This window comes from Lynx rufus, unplaced genomic scaffold, assembly GCF_022079265.1.
Source record: "Lynx rufus isolate CCGP_SWC_20201006 ecotype Redwood Valley unplaced genomic scaffold, mLynRuf1.p SCAF_28, whole genome shotgun sequence".
NCBI lineage: Eukaryota > Metazoa > Chordata > Mammalia > Carnivora > Felidae > Lynx > Lynx rufus.
Genome location: NW_025814843.1, coordinates 1693603 through 1715447, shown reverse-complemented (window position 1 = coordinate 1715447; position 21845 = coordinate 1693603). Strand labels below are relative to the sequence as shown.

General features: G+C 50.6%; 1 protein-coding gene across 1 annotated transcript; it reads right to left on the bottom strand.

The window, feature by feature from the left end:
* Positions 1-21631, bottom strand: ALKBH5 (alkB homolog 5, RNA demethylase). The gene is made up of 4 exons (XM_047089799.1): positions 20117-21631; positions 11816-11896; positions 2630-2785; positions 1-1742 (listed from the first exon to the last, which is right to left on the bottom strand). Exons 1-4 carry the CDS (start codon positions 20884-20886, stop codon positions 1565-1567), a joined length of 1185 nt encoding a protein of 394 aa, XP_046945755.1. The 5' UTR covers positions 20887-21631; the 3' UTR covers positions 1-1564.
* Positions 21632-21845: the final 214 nt, after the last annotated feature.

The window sequence follows — 21845 nt, the reverse complement described above, 5'->3', positions numbered from 1 at the left end:
TTTCAAAATATATTAGATTTGGTTTTTATTGTAGAGCACACATATCAGGGCAAAGTGCTGCACACACAACTACAAATCATTTTTGGGAAAAAAGCTGTAAAAAAAATAAAACTGCAACTGCTTTAGTTATGCAGTCCCGACTTGAATCCACGCTGGCAAAGGAGTTCTGGCCCCTGAGAAGGGCTTCTCGATGGTGGCTGCCCCAGATTTCTGCAGCCTCAGGCCTGGGCCTCTGTAAGACAGGGCACAGGGCCCCTGGGGTGGTGGCAACCTGGGTACTGGGAGGGCCTCTGCTCTCAGCAGGCCTGGGGCTTGGCCCTGGCTGGCAAGGAGACATTCCTAATGAATCTACATCATCAGAACCTTGCAGCCTTTGAGGATCTGAGTAGGTAGAAACTGCCAAAGACTTTATTTTTTCCTTTTATTATTTCTTAAAAGCCCCTTCCCAGCTCCCACGCCCCTGAGGCAGAGGAGGCACCAACCCAGTCTGCAGTCCTGAGCTCTGGCCTTGGATGCATGCTACAGGCAGACGGGGGGGTGGGGGGGGGGTGGGCGCCTTCCTATGGGGATGACACGGAGAGAAGGCCCAAGCTGGCCAATGTAGGAGAATGGAAAGGGTTAGGAAAAAGCCAGGAGACCAAAGGAAAAAAATAAAAACTCAAAAACAAAAGAAAACAAAAACCCTACCACACACCACAACAATTTTCCATACCCCAAATGCTAGACTTGGAAGGACACCAGTCCCTCTAGCTAGAAACAATTCCTAAAACTGCCCCGACATGGGAAGTCTAACTGTTCCATACAATCACACGCATATGCTTGAAAGGAGCAACCCACCAAAGAGGCGTGCCCCCAGCAAGAAAGGTCAGGACCACTGTAGCCAGCCCCTCGGCAGCCCAGGGACCTGTGGGCAGAGCAGGCCAATGGGCGTGGAGGAAGCCCGGGGTCTCAGCCAATAACTTTGGGGTGGCACATGACTGCTGAAACCTCCACCCAGTCATTCTGAACAACTCTGCCGCAGGAGGAAGAGGGGGTTTGCGTGAGCTTCCAGGGCCTGGAGAGCGGGTGAGAGGTGGGAGGACAGCAGGCCTCCCGCAGAACCAGCAAGGAGCACGAGACCTCAACCCAGCACGCAGACATCAGTGGGAGGAGAAGGGGCAGAAGACTGAATTTCATTTACAACACTGAGAAGATTTACATTTAAAGCAAAACAAGAATTTTCTTAACCAAAACATTTTGTTGTTTTTAAATAAACCCAGCCTGACACAGCCCCACTTGAGGACAGCTGCCCCTCACACCTCTACTGGCCACTCCGGCGTGAGCTTCTGTCCTCTACAGATGCCAACAGCCTTTCCATTTTGGAGGAAAACCAAGAACATGAGAATCAGGTCCCAACCAATTCTGTTCTTCAGCCTTAACAGGCAGCAAACCCAAGGAAAAAAATGTAAGGATCAAAAAACAAAAAATGAAAAATAAAAACAAAAACCAAAAAACCGAAACGAAACAAAAGGAGAGGGCAGCTACGTGAGGATCAACCAGAGTTCCCAGGAGGGCGCGGCAGGCTTCAGTGCCTCCGCATCTTCACCTTTCGGGCGGGGCTGCCTGCTGCCTCCGAGCAGTCCTCCCCAGACTCATAGGACTTGCGCCAGTAGTTCTCAGAGCTGAAGCTACTCCTCCGACGGTGTGTGGGCAGCAGCACCGAGCGCCGGTTCTCTTCCTTGTCCATTTCCAGGATCCGAGGCCTGCGAGGAAAGGGGTGGATGCAAGCGTTACCTCACACCCACCTCTGTGTCTGGGTGGAGCCCTCACCATCTGTGGGACGGCTCACCCAGCTGGGTGGTTCTGTGTGAGGGGCAGTACTGGCAGAAGTACTGGCACTGTCTCTGTGCCCAAGAAGTGCAGTGGCCACACCTAGTCTTTGAAACACCTTTCAATCACCCCGTGGGGCCTGACTCTGTCCAGTACCCTAGGACACCACCATGGCTGAGACGCCAGACGCCAGAGAGGTGGCGGCCTTCCCTACCACAGCCTCTTAGACCCTGCACAGTCCTGCCATCACCTCCACTTCTCAGTCCCCGTTTGCATCACCACGTAGCTCCTGCCCACCCCTACTCTGCTCACTGACTCCACTAGGCCCTGAAACCAACAAGCTCCTTCTGCCTCACCGTTTCAGCCCAGTACTTCTGGTCTAGACCGGCCTTTGCACACGGCTTTCTCATTCTTCTCATCTCAAACACTTCCCCAGAAACCTTCCTGAATCGTTCTGAAATGGGTCCCTGTCCCTGGTCTACTATCTTTCAAGTCCCAAGCTTTCCTTCTAACATTTAAATACAACCACAAAAGCATTTGGGCAGACTGAATAAGGGAAGTCATGGGAAGGCCACGAAGCATTCCCACTTCTCAGAATCTCGGCCCAATCCCTTCTCTCTGTGGGGTACACGTAGTTGGTCACAGGTTAGGTGGGAATGCCACCAATGCCACTGACCTAGAGGAGGCAGACATAAATCTCAGAAAGGTGAACAATGCCAGACTCCTAAGCAGCTGACCCAGGCTTCCCCACCCATCTCACTCTGCAGCCAGGCCAGGGGGCTGCTTTGCTGGCCTTTGTGGAAGGTTTTAGGCTGAGTACCTGTGGGCAGCATCGGGGTCTGCCTTGCGATGGGACCGCTTAGGCTTCAGAGCAAGGTCTCTGTTATTTCCTGATAGACGATCTGAAGCATAGCTGGGTGGTAACACGGAGCTGCTCAGGGACTTTGTTTCCAACCGGGGTGCGTCTAATCTCGTCCTGCAAAGGAAACACGCATGGGGTTATCAGTGGGCCTCTGGGGAGGGTATGGGCCCCATCAAACCAATTCTCTCTCGGGCCAGAGGGGGGCGGGGGGGGCAGCAGTCTCTACTCTGTGCCTCTGTCTCCTCGTGGTTCAACTAGGTCTGGCTGACTTGCAAAGACCCTCCATCTTAAGTTCGGGCTTAGGAATAGGACAGGAACACCTTTATGTGGAAACCTCTAATGATAGGGATCTGCTGCCCCAGGGGAAAGATCCAGGGCTCTCTCTCAGATGGACAAGGCAGCCCCGCTCACCCTACTCAGGCCCAGAGGGTTCTCTAGGGGCATCTACTCCACCTGCCAGAGTACTGAGGACCCTAAAATACTCTAGCAGATGTCTTCATCCTTCCCGGAAATACCAAGACAGGAAGGAAAGTTCCCCTGGTCTGAGCCTATGGAAGGAAAAAGAGACTCTCCTACACTCTCACACAGGAACACTAAGACTGTGGCAGAGCCAAGAGAGCCCAGGCCCAACTTAACATTCACACACTTGGCTCTGGTCCTACCACAGCCACCTGGCAGCTTTTGCTGGTTACAGGATGCTGACCAATCCAAGGCCAGGGGGCTTTTGAAGGCAAAGTCCCCACCTAGCACAGAGTGTGAGTTTCAAGAAACACACTGTCCAATACAAGGAGAACATGCACGTATGGATGGGGAAGACAGTGATGGGGGAGAGAGATGAGGAAGAGAGATATGGGGAAGAAGGAGATGGAGAAGGTGGGCAGGGAGGTAGTCCAGGGCAGTGATCTGAGTCCTTTACGAAGCCACGCTAGGAGGAAGCTAGCCTGGGAAACTTCAAAGAAGCCCTGAGGCTTCTTGGGTGATATAGAGAAGGCTGGCAAGTCAGGCTGGTGGCAGCAAGGGACAGGAGGAAGCCTGGGGTAGGGAGTGATGGGGACACATGTGGTAGAAGGCCCTGAGGCACCATTCCCAGAGGCAGCCGTGCACAACGTAGTCACCTGGTTCTGAGGAACGTGCTGTGGTCAGGGCAGAGCATCCTCACAATAACACTGCAGGCAAGACAGCAGGAGGGAAATCCAAGAGCTGCCCTGGCCTAAGCCACATGGTGTTCTTGGTAACAATTGTACCCAAACCCCACAGGTCCCCCTACCTACTCCCACTGGCTGGCCTGCTGTAAATAGATGAGGAAAACTAGGTCGGAAAGGTGATGAGTCACAGGTCCTGGAAATCATGGGGAAAAGGTTTAAGCCCAGGTGAGACGCCAAGCCTGACAAGCCCGAACCATAGGGCTTTGACCCTAGGCAGGGGCCTTTCTCTTGAGGCCAGCAGGGGGCGCCTTCTAGCTGGGAACCAATGTTCTAACACCCTTAGGCCCAAAGTGGTAGGCAGGCAGGACTACTTTCCCTGCCCCTTTGCTTTGGCCTCATGGACCGGGAAGCCAGAGTGGTCCATCTGTACTGACAGGCTCACCAGTCTCAGCCTCCACTCTGGGCACTCCAGGCTCAGGGAAGCAGGACCTATCTAGAAACAAAAGGAAGAAGACGCAGCACTAATGGTGCCTCTTAGAATCCAGGCTAGTAGTCACCCCTTTCTGGGCCTACTTCTCCATCTAAGCAAAAGAGGGAGAAATGCGGCTGGCCCTAGGAACTCTTTCAGTTCTTAAGGCTCTAGAAACCAAGTGGCCTCCTTCAAGGCTAAGATTCTTGAGAGGAGTACCAGGAAGAGGTGGTGCTAGGCAACACCCAGACATGAGGGTGGGAATTAAAATCACCAGAGTCCCCAAAGACCTCTTCTTTACCAGGTCAGGCCTCCCCCCACCTGCCCCCCCCCCCACCTCAACCCTCCCCGCTGAGAGGTCCAGGTGGCAGAGATCAGACCAAATGAGACACTGGCCATTAAACTTGGCTTAGAGTATTCTAAGCATGTGAAGCTTTATGGAGTAAAGTCCCCCTCTGGCCCTGTGGAGCTACTTCCAACACTAAGACCCCTCAGATACCAGGAGCACATGCTCAGGACAGGAAAACCCCTGCAGGATGAAAAAGCCCCAACAAAGCTCTGGTGGGCAAGGTTTAGCACCCTGCAGTTGTTTCCTCAGGTAAGTGAGGGATGGCAAGGAAACCAAGAGCAGGGCCACCAAAGAGAGCCTGGCCTGCACACCTCTGAGGTTGGAAAACACGAGCACATCCTGCCACGCAGGCACAGCTGGCACACACCGGTCCCTGGAGGGGTCTCCACCCTTCCTGAGCTGCCTTCTTGGGCGGCCTGTCTGCGCAGCCAGGGACAGTGGTGGTGGCCTCTCACCATGGCTGCAGGACCACTGGAGAGGCTAGGGAGACAGGTGGGACCAGATGAGACTAGAAAGGCCAAGGACATGGACCGACTCTGCTTCTAACTGCCTGAAGGAGGGGAAGAGAGTTGTTCCTTGTACATGATAGTTCCGCTGCCGTCAGGAGGCACCCTCGAAGAAGGGTTAGTAAGAGGTGACCCTACCAAAAACCTTGCCTCCTGGACCCACCTGGGGACATAAAAGTGTCTGGGACCCTAAAGTGCTCCTGACACATCCCCTGGGGCTGTTACAAGTACATTTCAGAACAGCTGGAGAAGTTCTTGCCCTCCCTCCACTCCCAAAGAGCTACCATCCTGCAGGAAGCCAGGATAGAATAAGATCCCAAATGCAGAGCCCACTGGTAGCTTCATTTCTGAGCACATCCCTCTTAAAAGGCAGCTAACTTCCAAGAAGCACCCTAGGTCCCTCAGGATTCAGCAAACAGATCCATAAACTTGAAGTCAGGAAGCCCAATTCTAGCAGTAAGGGCTAGGCCTGGGCCTCCTCAGGTGGCAAGAGGAATAGAGACTTGCCTTGTAGATCTGAGTCGATATCCAGGGGTTACAGTTACAGCAAGGCACCCCAGGTAAGTGAGGTCACCCACGTGTCGGGACAGCCCTCAGGACAAAACAGGGATTGGGTCCAGGTACAGATAAAGCCAAAACAAAGGGAGGATGACAGCATTAATGTTAACACATTAACACGTGACCTAAAGGGAAGGAGGGAATGGACTGTCCCAGGAGCTCCCCTCCTATTCCTTTATCAATCACTGAATGAATACTCCAGAGAAGCCACTGAGGAGGATTATTTCCACTGTGGGGATGGGGAAGCAATGCTAAATCAGAGACCGAATCACTGGCCTAAGTCACACAGCTACCATCCCATTATGGCCTCTGAAGCCCAGGTGGGCTCTCTGTACTACGGCAGAGAGCAGAGAGCTGGCCAGGCTGACCACCATTTCTGGGAGAACAGCAACCAGTCTGCACCTCAGGCCTGGATGTCAACCATCCCACAACTTCTGGCTCCACCCTCACGCCAAGCACCCCTGTGCTTTGTACAAAGTTGGACTTTCCCATGGGAGTAAAGAGGCAGGCAGCAGGCCTGAGTGCCCCCTTGTCTACTAAGTGATCGGGGGCCTCTAGGTCTAAGCTCTAGCACCTCTGAGAATCAGATTCCCACACAACCCCAACCTGTACCATTGTCTCTCTGGCAACAGTACCCACCCCCCATCTTCCACCAACCTCCCTCCAACATCACACTTCACTCCCCACAAAGCAGCTCTGAGACAGGTGTAGAAGCCTGCTATGGTCAGGAGGGCCTAAAAGGCACATGAGGCGTATATCCTGAAGAAAGGGGTTCCATACCCAGGCCTGCAAGATAACCAGGTCCCAAAGACCTCTCCAAATCATTCAGTCTAATGACCAACATGTCACACCACATACTTGCAACCCAGAGCTCCAGGAGCCAGGGCCCCCCAGATGACAGACAGACAAAGGGCCAGCATCATGGGTGATTAGGAATCCCCTTGTTCAAGCCTAGTAAGCCTTGAAATCATCCTCTAGGACACCAGATAGCCAGACAACAAGCTTGCTTTCCCAGCCTGAGCCAGTGAATGACGTATTTCCAGGTTTCCCTCTCCTCCCACTCTCTGGGCCTCTGCTCACACCTTACTTCGAATAAACAGTCTTCTTCATCCCCTACCCTTGCTTCATCAAAATCAGAGGGGAAGTATGGTGAGAAAGGGGCTAGAAGAAGCAGACACAGCATTCTTGAATTTAACCATCCCTAGCACCACTGTTGCCCCCATTTACAGGTGAGAACACAGAACTCAGATAACCAACCTGTATTCAGTGAGGAAGGGGTAGAGCCAGGCCAGGAGCCTAAGCCAGTTTCATGCCCAGGTGGTCTTAGCGCCCCCTCTCCCCCTCCCCACTGTTCCTTGTGCAGGATATACACACATAGACACACACACACTCACTGGACCAGGAAACAAAAGTAGGTTAACCCTTGGACCAGGGGACATGAATCATGGAGATAGAAGCCACAGCTTGGGTCTTGGTGGGGGCAATGTCCCAGGCCTAGTCAGGGAAACCTAGAGCTAGCCACCCCTCCCCATGCCCAGAGGGACAAAGCCCAGAACGAACCCTCCATTCTCACCCTCCACTCACACACACAGAATCTCACATTTGGACCACTCTGTTTTCCCGGACAGTCTCCCCCTGACCCCTGGACCCCTTGGCCTGAATGACCAAATAAACCGTTTAGCTCACTCAACCTCCTACAAACAGTCTCTCTCATGCAAACCCCACACTCCACTGCTTACTGGCACACACCAGCCTTGGTTAACATTTGGCAAATAAACCTCTAGATGTTCTTCCCAGCTTCAACCCACTCTAAGCCGAGCTCACTTGACCAAAAGCAAAGAAGTGGGTTATTTACAGTCTTGAGCCACTTTATCTGATTGACTGGAGAACCATGCAGGAATACAAGTCTTGTAGGCAGATTTGGGACAGCTGTGGGTACCTTCTGTAGACCAAGGGACTGGGTACCCTGGCCACCAAGTGGAAAGCCCTGAAGGCCCACAAGCCATCTCCTGATGATCAAGAGTTGATCTAAGAACTCCTTCCCACACTACCCCTCAACTACAGAGAGCCTCTATACTTCCTGCCTTCTAGCCATTTTTGCCTGCCCAGCAATTTCTAGCTTAGGAGCCAGATCTACCAATCCTGTCCCAACCCACCCCCGCATCCCACTAAGCTGGATTTAATTTTTTAATTAAAAAAACAAATTTTTTTTTTTTTTTTTTTTTTTGCTGGGTCCCAGCAGACCTACTTTGTGCTTTTAAGACAATGCTTACTTTGCTTGTGGTGTAATGGCATGCAAAATGCCAGCCTATTATATATCAGCAGACCCAAGTACAAGGCCTTACTCAGCCATTTATGGTTGTGACCCCAACAGACTATAACACTAAGCTGCAGCCCATGGATTCCACTCATGTGGAAGCTCTCAGGTGGTCACTCCCAGCCTCCCAGTCCTCCCCGTGAGAAACGATAGTACCACTCACATAAAGACTTGGCACCAATCCCATTCAAAGGTGCTGCATTTTGTTGAACCAAAAAGCACCTGGTAGCCAACCACCCATTTCCCACCATGAGGCCTTTAAAAGGACTGTCCCAGCTCTGACTCACCTGAGCTGGTGACAGAGCCCCCCACCAGGCTCTCCCACAACAGCCTGTGCAATTGTTATCCAAACTGAAGAGAAGGCAGGACTGGCTCCATCCCCCGTGCTTCCGAGAAGCAGGGCCAGGATGCTCCCCTTTTCATCTTGTCACCTACTTGTCCTTTTCCAAGACAAGCCTATACAGCTACTCTGGAGCTGCTCCTCATTCACCTGAATTGTCCTCCTCTGGTACTTCCTCTGGGCCAGGCCTCAATGCTGGGCCCAGATGACAGGGATCTCCCACCCCCACAGAATGCAGATTTTGGAAAATCACAACAGCAAGCATATGGGCTATAACAGTCTACAGCGGCGGGGAGGTGCACTGAGAGAGCTGCAGGTATGTGTATGAGGCTTCCTGCATGTCAAAACAGTTAATACCTGAGCCTCGAAAGATGGCTAGGTTAACCAACTTTTAGCATACGCACATGGGTCACTTGCAGGGTAGGAGGAGGACGATAGATGAACATGTTAGATGGGATCAAACTGCTGCAAGAGCCCAGGATGCTAGTCCGTGGGTCATACTAAGAACTGCAAGTACGTTAATATAAGTGAAAACTCCAAGAAATTAGGCTGGGTGGATAGGCAAAGTCCAACAAGGATTTTACCCTGGGCCTCTCATCTGGTCACCTGAGTTGGCTCCCTAAAGTTGGGCACTACTCTAGCTCAGCTGCCCTGGGGGAGCTGGGGGCTACCCTCCCACTCCTCTCCAGCCCCCTCATACCAAAGCTCTGTGCTTCTGCTCTCTAGCCCAGTCTATGGCGGACTCCTGGGCCCATTCAAGTCAAAAGGTCAAAGAGTACCAGTCACCCACAACAGTCATTCTCCAAGGTCAGACCACTGCCAAGGGCTCCACTGGCCAAAGAGCTTCCAGGAGGACCTGTTAACTCCGTAGGCTCCCTAGCTCCCCTGAGACGCATCTGACTCAGCCAACCTGGGATGGCAGCCTGGGAAGTCAAGCATGGAAGCCATCATTCAAAAGGAAAGAAACAGCTGGAAGAATGACCTCCAGCTATGGCTACTTCCATGTGCACCTCTGGTGAAGATTTCCTGGGGATAAGCTACTATGAGGCTTGAAGGAGCACCTGGCAAGTTGCTGCTCTGGTTTTACATCACTCTGGGAGTTCCTCTCCAAGTGCCTGGCCTAGGTGGATCACTTGTCCCAGCCTAAGAAGAAATGAATGCATAGAAGAGGCCAGAAGGGAGCTACACTCTGGGCTCCATCACTTCTGTGTTCTAGGTTTTGGCCTATGCTGGGAACCACAGGAAAAGAAAGCAAAAAGGCAGATAAAAACCCTTTTTCTAATGAATTCCCGGAATATTCTTAGGCTAGAGGGGAGATGCTGCCAGCTCCCAAACAGACCCATGTCTGGAGCTGTCACATGTGCCTGGTGCTCTGCAGTCACCATAGGCTTGTCAGTTTTGACTTGACAAAATGGCAGAGCCATGCCAAAGAGACTTCATCACCACATTATTCTGGAGTTCTGAACCCAAAGGGCCAAGATGCTCAAGTTATAGACTGAAGTTAAAAAGATGGCTCAGTCTGTTAAGCATTCAACTTCAGTTCAGGGGAGATCCACAGTTCAGAGGTTCGAGTCCCGCGTTGGGCTCTGCGTAAAAAGCTCGGGGCCTGGGGCCTGCTTCGGATTCTGTCTCCCTCTCTCTCTGCCCCTCCCCCACTTGCATGCTCTGTCCCTCAAAAATAAAAATAAAACAAAACAAAAAGATGGCAAGCCAGAAAGTAAAGACATAGTTCAAAACAAAATAAAACAAAACAAAATGTGGGGCACCTGGGGGGCACAGTTGGTTAAGCATCCAACTCTATCTCAGCTCAGGTCATGAGTTCATGAGTTCTACCCGTACATCAGGCTCTGTACTGATGGAGTGGAGTCTACTTGGGATTCTGTCTCTCCTTCTCTCTGCCCCTCCCGTGCTTGTGCGTGTGCTCTCTCAAAATAAATAAACTCAAAAAAAAAAAAAAAAAAAAAAAAAGGAACACAACTCCTAAAGCCCCAAGCTGGAGTAATTTGAGCATAAAACAAATACCCGTAAATCCATATGGGTATAAGTAAACGAATAAAGAAAAAGAAATATACAAATGAGAGAGAAGAAACAAAATCTTCCTGCAGAAGAATTCCAAATAACTTGTGTAGCGATTCCCCCCCCCCCCTCACTCCTTATTCATGGGCTGCAGGTGGTGACTTCCCTCCTGAGACAGGGAAAATACTGACTTTAGAGTGCAGAGAACCGGCGAACACAGCCTCAGCCAGATGTGCGAGGTCAACATCAACAGCGATTAAGTCCTATGCCCTCGATAGAACATGAAGAGAACGGGGCTTTACCTCTGTAGATTCCCTCCCCCAAAACCTAACCCCAATCTAACCATGAGAAAATGGTTAAATTCTAATTGAGAGATATTCTACAAAATACTTGGCCAGCCTGTTATCACGAATAAGTTTAAGAAACAGTCATAGCCAAGAAGAGCCTAAGGTGACATGACAACTAAACGTAATGTGGCACCCTGGAACAGAAAAGTTATACTACGAAAAAACTAAGGAAATCTGAATAAAGTAGGATTTTATTAAAGTATCAATACTGCTTTTTTGACTGCAATGAACATATCGTACTAATGTAAGATGGTAACGACAGAAACAGTAGTATGAGGAGACTCGCAAAGAGACTCTACTACCTTTACAATTTTCTGTAAACCTAAAGCTATTCTAAAAAATTGTACTTAAAAAAAAGACAGTAAGCTATAAGACATCGTGTTCCAACCGGGGGGGGGGGGGGGTCCAAGCATTGGTTCTGCTTTCCTCACTGATGTCTGTACAACCCTGGACAATCATCTAGCCTCTCAGGACCCCGCTTTAAAGACAGACTTGTCTTGACCCAGCATCTGCTTAGCTTAGTCCATTCACATACCTCACGAGCAGAGAAAAAGAAGCACTGAAGAGGCCAGGTCAGTACATCCCTGACTCCATGGCCAGAGAGGAGGGACAGTCACAAGCTATGTGAGGGCTGAACACTACAGCCTAATGCCCCACCTTTGTTTTCTCTTCTCACTCCCTGCTCCTCCTAGAAGTGAAAACCCAGGCATTTTTAAATCAGGCTGCTAAGGCGCAGTCTAAAAATAACCAGCAAGAGCACATGTGACAAATCAGAACCAAGGAGATGGGGAAAAAAGAGGCGGAGGGAAGGTCTGGAAGAGGGGTCCCCAAATAAGACTATGCCTATAAACACTGGGAGCATGTGCTTTTGCTCAATCCCCGACTCCCAAGTTAAGCAGCCACAGAGCTTAATTTTCCAATGAAAAAAACCAAAACAGCTTTTTCCTCACGGAATTAAAAAAGTATGAAACCTTATAGCCTTTTCCTCTCCCAGGCTTCATGCTGCCATGCTACTGATAAAGAGGAGCCAAGTTCTAAGGGAAACCAGACCTACATCTCCAGACAGGCCTGCAGGTGCCAGACAACGGGACACTTACTTCCTGAGGATGATGACCGCTCTGCGCTCCTTGATGTCCTGAGGCCGTATGCAGTGAGTGATTTCATCAGCAGCATATCCACTGAAAATAAACACAGAGCATATGAGCTTGGAAAGTGAACAAACAACCAAAGTTCCTACAGGGTAAAGAGACAGAAATATGGTCCAGGTCTTAATAGACACCTCTACCCTATTATTTTGAGAGGTTCAAGGATCTACATGGAAAGGGAAATAACCTCATAGGCTCTAGCATGATCCACTCAAGAACAAAACCTGGGATGAGGCAAAGGCAGGCTTTGAGGCAGACACCAAAGCAGGAATCTCCCCACACAAGCCAGGAGCCCTTCTTTTAAAGGACCCCCAAGACGGTACACCTTTAGTCACTTCGGAGGCAGCGAGAGTGACTCAGGCCAGACCTTGGTGAAAAGACAAAGTGCATCTCCTCCGCTTCTTCCCTCCCTTCCCCCTACCTTTAGGCATGAAGAGGAAGCCAAGGAAGACACTGACAGCCCTGAGTCACCAAAGAGAACTAAGGCTGCAATGTTCAAAAAGAGAATTTGTGTACTTGAAAACAAGCTTTCAAAAACCTCCACTTGGGGGGATCCAAAATCTTGAAGACAGCTGTGTTTGGGATATTTTAAGAATTCCCATCACACTCAAATATCTATTTATTTTCACCAAGTTACACAATTTTTAAAACTGCTTAGACCAATGAATGTGGGTAGATGACTGTCCTCTTCACAGCTAACATCTTTCCGATTTGAAACCCTGGAAGCAAACTCAGCATCCTGAGCCTCCTCACATGCCCTCACCCAGAGGCACTCCCACCCCAAGTTCATCTGCCGAGCTGAGGCAGCTCTGCACAGCCAGACACATGCTCAGGCACAGGCCTAGTGGGAGGTGAACACCTTCTTAGCCTGCTCTTGCTCAGCATCCCCCTGGGCCCCCCAGACCACAAATTTTCCTTTCCATGGTTGTAACCAGCTCTCTTAAGGGCAGCTATAAAGACACCTGTATAGCTGTCAGAAAGACTGCAGGCCAGGAAAGAACTCCTCAAAATGGCCAGACTGCCGCAATGTGGGCAAGAACTAGAAGACAAAAAAAAAAAAAAAAAAAAAAAAAAGAAGAAGAAGAAGAAGAGGGAAAGCCCTCTGATTTGAGGCCATGCTGGGAAGAGACACAGAATCTTTATCTTAAATATTTCCCCTCCAAGCTCCTCCTAGGCCAGAGGTTTTGAGGGTTTTTTTTTTTTTTTTTGTGAACACCAGTCCTAGGAGAGACTACGGACAAACATCCACAGTCAAATCAGTTTGAAAAATATTGAAGAGTTTAGTATGTTAAAGAATCTGAGAATTACTACAGCAAAAGAATCTGCTGACTTTGTTTAACTGAGCACTGACCAAGAACCTTCTCTCAAATAACACCTATTAATATCTGTAGGCCTACAGAAATGCCACAGGGAAGAGCTGAAGAGACCCGAGTTAAAACCTGAGTTTTGTCACCTTCTAGGCTTTGTGACCTTAGTGAAGTCACTTGCTGGGCCTAAATCTGTTTCTTCATCTGTAATAAGGACAGCAGGTTTCGGGTGTTCACTTTGTTATGCCTTAATACTTAGGTATTCTTTTATGACTACTAATAACAACAAGATTTATTTTTTTTAATTTTTTGAGAGAAAGAGAGTGTGCGCAAGCAAGGAGAGGGGAAGAGGAACAGAAGGAGAGGGAGAATTCCAAGCAGGCTCCAAGTTCAGCACAGAACCCGTTGTGGGGTTCGATCTCATGACTGTGGGATCAGGACCTGAGCCGAAATCAAGAATTGATTGCTTAACCAACTGAGCCACCTAGGTGCCCCAACAATAACAAGATTTTAAAGGGGTGGACAGAATTAGAATTCTCTTCCAGGCAGAATTAGAGTTGTAGGACCACGTGGTTGGCACCCCTGGAAGCTGTAGGGCTGCTATGAGAATTAAGTTGGATAACGCAATGTGCCTGGCACTGCACTCCCATTTACCAAGCACGCGACCCAAGACAGAGGGCCCTGGACCACCCTGGGGCAAGCTAGAGACTTGGGCTCAGCACCTGCCAAGGAAATGTGATCTGGGTTCCTTTTGCAGGGATATGCCAGCAGAAGAGGCCTCATGGGTCCCATTCCAGGGCTAGGAGTTCCAGAGCTTGTCCTAGGCTCCTGTCACTCCACATTGGAAGAATGCAACTGTGGGCTGCAAGACTGTTCTGTATAAACACAGGACATCCCCAGAAAGAACTAAGTCCAATTCTCCAAAGGTAATCCAAGGCACATTTTTTTTTAAGTTTGTTTATTTACAGAATGAATGAATGAATGAATGAATGAATATGGAGCAGGTTCTGCACTGTCAATGCAGAGCCCAACATGGGGCTTGAACTCCCGGAACTGTGAGATCATGACCTGAGCTGAAATCAAGAGTCGGACACTCAATCGACTGAGTCACCCAGCTGCCCTCAAGGCACATTTCTAAGGCCTGAGACTACAGTACTGGCCACAGGCAACCTACTGTTAACAAGTATCAGTCCATTTGACATGGCTATAGGCACCTGGGGTCCTCACCTCCCATCTTCAACGAAGAACCATTTCCCTTAACGCAAAAGGAGCAAAGCCAGACGTTTGTCACACCTTAACTGCCCCCAACCTCCCAAAGGGCTCCAGGATGAAGAATAAGCCATGCCAGAATTCTGCCACTGAGTTCAGGCCTCAGAGGAACTAGTATGGAAAGAGGACTATACAGGCCCCCAGAAATGACCATGGCACTGAACGCACCTGAATGGCTCATTAGCACCGGTCTTCTAGAACTTCCTGGCAGCTGTGACATAGCCCACTGACCCATCCTCAGCACCTCAGGCTACTCTGGGAGCAGGAGGCTCTAAGTCCTGGCCAAGAGAAGCTCTTCTGGTTAAACTTCAGCAGAAAGTGTCCAACAAAGACCACAGAAGATTATTCACTGCTAAGGAACCTACAAGAGAAACTGTCTGAAAGTCCCAATCTGCCAGCTTGAAACTTAATATGCTCTGGGTCCAGCCCTACCCTTGGCATGAAGAAAAGTTCCAGTGCCTCCTGCTCTTTTGTTTTCACAGGGAAGGGAGAAGAGGAAATACTTCATGCTGGTCAGCCTCCTGCTCCCTCCTGAGCCCTTTCAAAATCTCCCCACCCCACGTAGCAGTGACCACATGCCACAAGCATCAAGAGTGACAGAACCTGGCTCTGCCACCCACTAGCACTATGCCTTACAGGAACTCTTGAGAGTCGCTCCCATCCCCCGCCCCAGGAAGCTTTCCTCAAATCTCCCAGACTGAGTTCCCCCCACACCATCCACCTACACCTCTCTACTATGTTTGGCCTCATGGAAATTGTGTTTTCTCTACAAGACAAAGCGCTGCAAAGGTCTTATTTATCTCTGCACTCAGTTGTCCCTAAATAAAATGTATGTTAAGCTCAACTATTCTCAGTTTCTACATCTAAAAAACAGATCTCACAGGAGATCCTTCCTTAGAAGATTAGATGGAGGTTAAATGAGGAGTCTGAAAAACTCTAAGGGACTGTGCAGGACTGTACACCTCTCTTCTAGGAGACAGTTTTGGAGACTGTTAAGTTTTGGTTGTTAAGGCACATATCCAAGATGGTCACCAATGCCCATCTACTCTGTGCCCTGCCCAGGACAGAACAGAACCAGAGATGGAGGGACTGGCCAACATCACCAGGACTGCCTAGTGACTGCCTCCCTCTAACTACAGCTACCTGCTCTGGGCAGCCCCCAGAGGTCATGCCACTGATAGGCCTGCAGGACTAAGAAACTTAGGTTTTTGGGGACAGCATGCCAGCCACATGGGCACAAGGGTGGGATTATGAGCTCACACTCATTATAACCAGACCCAAACTTCTAAAAAGACATATGACCTAACTTTATGAGAAGTCCTAGGACTTTCTGATACATAAGGAAGGTTGGCCTGCTTCAGATCCCAATTCTCTACACATCAAGGTATAAATAGACAGTACCTGAGCACAGAAAGCATCTCGTCTCCAGAGACACTTTACCTAAACTTCAAGCATTCAATAATGTAGGAAGAAATTCAATCTTTGGTAACAACTCTATGGCATCAACAGCCCCATTTTGCAGAGGAAAACTAAGGCCCAGAGAAGTTAAGAAACTTACCAAACTTCAAACAGCTCAAGTGGGGACACTGGAACTCTAAATCCAACTCTGATTTCAGTACCTATGTTATACTGATTTTTGGTTTTTTGGTTGGGGGGAGGAAGTAGGTAATGAGGAGTAGAGAGAAAAGCCCATCTGCATTTTCTGATCACAAGGTCCAATCTGCCCTGAGGGCCGCACTGGCCTCAACAAATGACATTCACATACCCACCATCCCCAAAGAAGAAATCTCCAAAGATGAGCCCATGCCCCCAGACAGCTAGCATCATACCACAGCGATGGATGCACACTGATTGCCCAGGCCAGAAAATGGCCAGCTAGCCCTGAAATTTTTATGGCCTATTTACTTTATGCTTGCTCTGAGTTTCATGATTAAGCCCATGGTTCACCTGCTAGCTTCCTTTCCTTTGCTGCCTTCTGCCTTCTTGTTAGGCTTGGCAGAACGAAGGCCAGTCAACCCCCCTGGCCCAGGGGTCCTCCTGGGAATGCACAGCCCTGACTTCATCCTAAGGTTCCTCCCCCTCTTGTGGAATCAGAAGATCGCACACAAGAGATGTGGCCCAGGACCTATCTGCCCTACTTTCCCAACTATTTTAAGCCAGAAAGCTAAATTCTGCTTTCAAACAGCTGAACAACATCAGCCCTTGGCCCAGAATGGACAGGGGTGCCCACTCCACCCGATATCAGTTATTACCTGGAAGTCACAGGCTTTGCTCACCTCTGCATGTGCCATGGTTGGATGTGTAACAGTCATTTCCAGGCAGGTGGCTAAGGCCTAGGTCTCTAGGCATGTGACCACCACAACCACAGACCATGCAACAGTGATTAAAAGTAGCAACAAGCAAGCAATTAGGCTTGAGGAAATTATTCTAATTAATCCAACTGAAATCTGTCTTAATCTGCTCATTCACCCTATAGAGAACAGGAGAAGGAACACAAGAAAAGGTGATATGAAAAAAAGATAAAAAGAGACTTAAGTCCCCAGAAAATAGCACTAAGAGGTGACCCAACTAGGCCCAACATGGAAAGGTCACAAAACAAGCAAACAAAAAACAACTGGGCTTGGAAAGAAGTTTGAAGCACTTCCAGAAGGGTCTGTGAGGCCTTGCTCTAAATGTCCACATTTGGACACTGCTGAGTCAATGTTTGTCACACGCTAACATCTACACCGACAACTATTAAATATAAAACTGTATCCCTGCCATGTTGCCTTGGACGAGTGCAGACTCCACTGCCACCAACAACCAATGTCTGTGAGGAGAATTACTAGAACCCCTCTCTACCTACAGAGAACCACTATTTTCATCAGTCCCTCCCTTCCAATCTGCAGACTTAGGGCTTATCACTCTGGGCTGGGATACATACCAGAAAGTGACAGAAAGCATCCCCTCTTACCAGTTTGGGGAAGAGACCAAGCAGCATTTAAAGAGAATCACTAAGACAGGTGTTCACCCACCTGCATACCAAGTAAACTAGAGTGTTAAGTGAGCAGGTGCTGGAAGATTAAAATTAGCAGGGCATCCAGAACCCTGAAGCAGAGGCTCTCAACTGGGATGATTTTGCCACCCCGCCCTGGGACATCTGTGGTCATCATAAAGGTGATACTGGTATTTAGTGGACAAAGACCAGGAATGCTGCTAAACATTCTACAATGCACAGGAGAGCCCCCACAAAACAAAGACTCGGCCAGTCCAAAATGCCAATAGTACTGCTACTGAGAAGATCTGACCTAGAGCTTTCCCATGGCATGCCTCACCAGAATCTCTACTTCAGGTCCTGGTTGAATCTGAGGACTAAAGACAAATTCCATCAGCCTCTAGTCAGCATCCACCTGCCCCTCATCTTACCGATGGCCACCCTCTGGTACTGCCACCAAAGATGCCAAGCTCTCCCTGCTTCTTTGCTTGGTTAACTTCTAGTCACCTTAGTGCCTTACTGCCCTCAAGTTCTATCTTTCTGCTTCTGAAAACTTCTAACACTACAAAATGGCTTAAAAGGTTCTCTGCCCTCCCACCTTCAAAGTACTTCTGCAGCTACCTTCCTGGGCTTCCATTAAGCTGTGCACTCCATGAAGAGAAGAACCCTGTGATAGGGTCCACCAAATCTCTAGCCCCTTCCCCCAAGAAGGGAGCGAGGAATCATTACATGGTTGTATATGAAAGCAAACACCCATTTAAGTGTCTACCCTGTGCCAGGCTCTGTATGAAACACCAAATCACCACATAGGCTTTGGAAGCTGGCATTAACCCCACTTTACAGATGGGAAAACCAGCTCAGAAAACGCCCACAAGATCCCAAAGCAAATGAGAGCTGAGCTGGATTCAAAGCCTGGGGCAGCACTTTTCAGGACATGACTGAACCTCCCACATTAACTCCACAGCCAAGTCAGAATCCAGGAAGGGACTGGGAAAGCTTTAGGACTTTACTATTCCAAGGAAAAGATGAAGAGAATTTTCCTGATGATGCAATCCTGCTGATCACTAACAGACCTGCATTTTAAGAACTTGAAACTTCTGCTCTTCAATACAAGGGTGTGCATGTGCGGGGAGGGTGGGGGGGAAGGTCTCAGTCACAAACCGCCTCTTATGATCTCCCCATTACACACCCAACCACCGCTAGACCTCCTTGAGGATCCATGACTATGCAGAAAATTAATATCCCCTTAAGAGACTAAATGGCCTTTATGTGAGGTCCTTTTAGCATCAAGAGCCATTCTATGAAGTCAGACACCAAACTGCCCTACACAGCAAGCCACTTGTGAAGGTCTGCTCTGGAAATCCCATCTTAAAAGGCTCTGCTAAGACATCAATCTGGGAGCGCCACTTAGATCTGAGGACAAGCTTGGAAGCTCAAATGACAAAGGGGCACCTGACAGATAAATGGTCCTCTAAGTTTCAGATGCCTAAGGAAGCCAGAGTAGTGTTTCTGCTACCACTGACTTCCCAAACTTTCCCATCAGAAGACCTGGAGTATCGCAAAGCTCCACTGCCACCCCCAGATAGAGAAGCAGCCTCAGCTGTTCAACTGAAATGAGATAGATGACCTGCCTCACGTTAAGAGGTCTCCAAAGACCTGCTTCTCCCCATAACCAGGGCCTATAGCACTGACTTCAAAGGTTAAGCTGCTCACAAAAATTTGGTGTGTCCTGATCCTGTACTAGAATTCAGTGGTCAACCAAGCTGCTTTGAGCAGCTGCAGTCTCGATCCCCTAAGAGGTTTTGGGGATTACTGAAGTACCATGCTAGGTTACTTGTTTTAAGGCTGGAAGGGCTCTGCTTCAAAAAATATTTTCTGCTTCATATAAACAACAAAGGTGTTCCAGCAGGCAATCATTTTGGGGGGCCAGACTACGTAATTCTCAGCAGGATCTGGGGCCCAAAACAGGCCAAGAACCTAAGTTCTGTGTCTGACACAACTATAAGGCCAAATACCAGGTAGATCCACTTTTGTTTCATATGGCCCCGGTAGCAGGTAACACATTCTTACAAAAGGCCAACGGGCTCTTCTGCAGCCGACGGGGGCGGAATTTTCAGTCTGCTTGCTGCACTCTATTTATGCCCCAACCACTAATCTGTTCAACTCCAGGGAAGTCACTCCCCATACTGGAAATAGAGAACGTGTACCAGTTCAACACTTTTGAGAACGTTCCTCTGTATTTTCTGTTAAGGAATCCTTAAACATTTCCTCTGTTTTAAAAAAACAAAAACAACAGAATGGCAGAGTTGGAAAAACTTTTAAATAGAAATTCAACTCATTTTCTTAAAAACAGATTTGAAAACAGAGGCCCAGAAAGGAAAAGTGACTTGCTAAAATCACACGTAGACACTCCTAAAATCCTAGCCTTCTAGAAATACGCCTTTGTATTAATTCTTGATCAAGTGTGCGATCACTCCAAACCTGCCCTCGGGATACAAAATTCTGATTGGTTCCCTGACCCCTCCCTGCTTTCTTACTAGCGGTTTTAAACGCAGACCCCTTTCCTCCTCACCCTCTTCACCCCAAAAAGCAGAAGAATGGGTCAGACTGTAAAGTGCGGGCCATTTGCTGCTGCCTCCTGGGTGAGGGTGGGCAGCTAAGGCAGCAGGATGCAGGGCCGCCCCCTCCTCCCAGGTGGGTTACCTGAGCACAGTCACGCTTCCCCTGCGCACCGGCAGAGAAAGCACAGGTTCCGACACTCGGATAGGCTTGAACTGGAACTTGCAGCCGAAGCAGAGCGCAGAGTCGCTAAAGAAGGACACGGACACGATGGGGCGCTCGAAGATGTGGATGGGGTCCACGTGAGACACAATGCAGCCGCCGGGCTGATAGTCGTTGATGACGGCGCTGTTGACGAAGCCCTCGGGGATGACGCGGTGCTCCACCAGCTTCTGGATCACCAGCTGGTGCACCCACTCGGGGATCTCGTCCACATCGCCCGGCGGGTAGAGGCGCTCCTGGCCGGGCCCGCGCTTCTGCAGCTGGGCGCCGTACGTGTAGCCCTCGCCGAAGAAGTACTTGTTGCGCAGCGGGGCGCGGTCCACCGTGTGCTCGTTGTACAGGCCCTTCTCGGCGCGGGACACCACCTCGTCGATGCGGGCCTCGATCTTGGCGCACTCGTCCTGGCTGAAGAGGCGCATCTGGCGAATGCCGCTCTTCACCTTGCGCGCCTCCTCCTCCTTCTGCAGCTGCTGCTCCTCGTAGTCGCTGCGCTCGGGGTCCGAGTCCTCCTGGTATTTGCGCTTGGCCCCGGACACCGGGTAAGGCTCGGCGGCGGCGGCGGCGGCGGCAGCGGCGGCTACGGCGGCGGCGGCGGCGGCCGCTGCCTCCCGGCTGCCCGCCTTATAGTTGTCCCGGGACGTCATGGACTTGAGCTTCTCACGCAGGTCCGTGTAACCGCTGGCGGCCGCCATGGCCCCCGCGACGCTGCTCTAGGGTCCGCCGGGGCGGGAGGGGCGGCCGGGCATGGCTCTCGGAGGACGCGCCCCGACGCCCCCGGAGGAAAGGGGTTCCTCAGCGCCAGGCCCCCATGCGAGGCCGGAGGACCCGGCGGGGGGCGTCAAGGGGCCGGGCGCGGGGTCGGGCCTCAGGGGCGGAGGGTCATGCAGCGGTGGCGGCAACGGGGCTTCCTCCTCCTCCACCTCCTCCACGTCCCAAGGAGCAAGGGCGCCGGCAGCGCCTCATGCCGCGGAGGGCCGCTGCGGAGAACCGACCCGACTCCCAGCCAGACCCTCGGACGCCCGGCCCAGCCCGCACTTTAAAGCGCTCCTCACGACGTCACGGGCCGTCCGCCCGACGTCCGCCAGCGCCGCTCCTCAGCGGGCTTCTCAGCGCGCACGCGCAATGCCGCCGGCCACCGCGGCTCTGCGCGCAGCAAGCATGCGCGCGCGTGTAGGCCGGGTCACCAGGGGTGCCGGGCGCAAGCGCAGATGGGGACCGCTCGGCGTCCGCCGCCCCTCCCCCACTCACTGAGGCGCTCCAAGGGAGCACCCTCAAATAGCAACCTGCCTTCTTGTCGTGCCACCTCCGCGACCGAAGGGCTCCCTCCACAGGGGTGCGCTCACGCTGTCAACGCTGTCGCTGTGCTGCGTCACGGCATTGTCTAAATGCTCGAAAACGCCTCAGCCCTAAACGCGCAACCACCGGGGAACCGCCACAACCTAGGCTGCCCGGTCACCGCCCCCTTTGGCGTTTCCTGTTCTTTCATTGGGTCACGGGCCACGCGCTGGGCGGGCCCAGACGGTAGCTTCCGGAAGTTGGTTCGCGTTCATGCCTGTCAATCAGGCTGTCGCCTTGGCTACTGCGTCCGTCACTTAATTAGGTGCGTGGAGGGCGTCGAGGACCCCTGAAGGATGAATAGGTGGCTATGTAA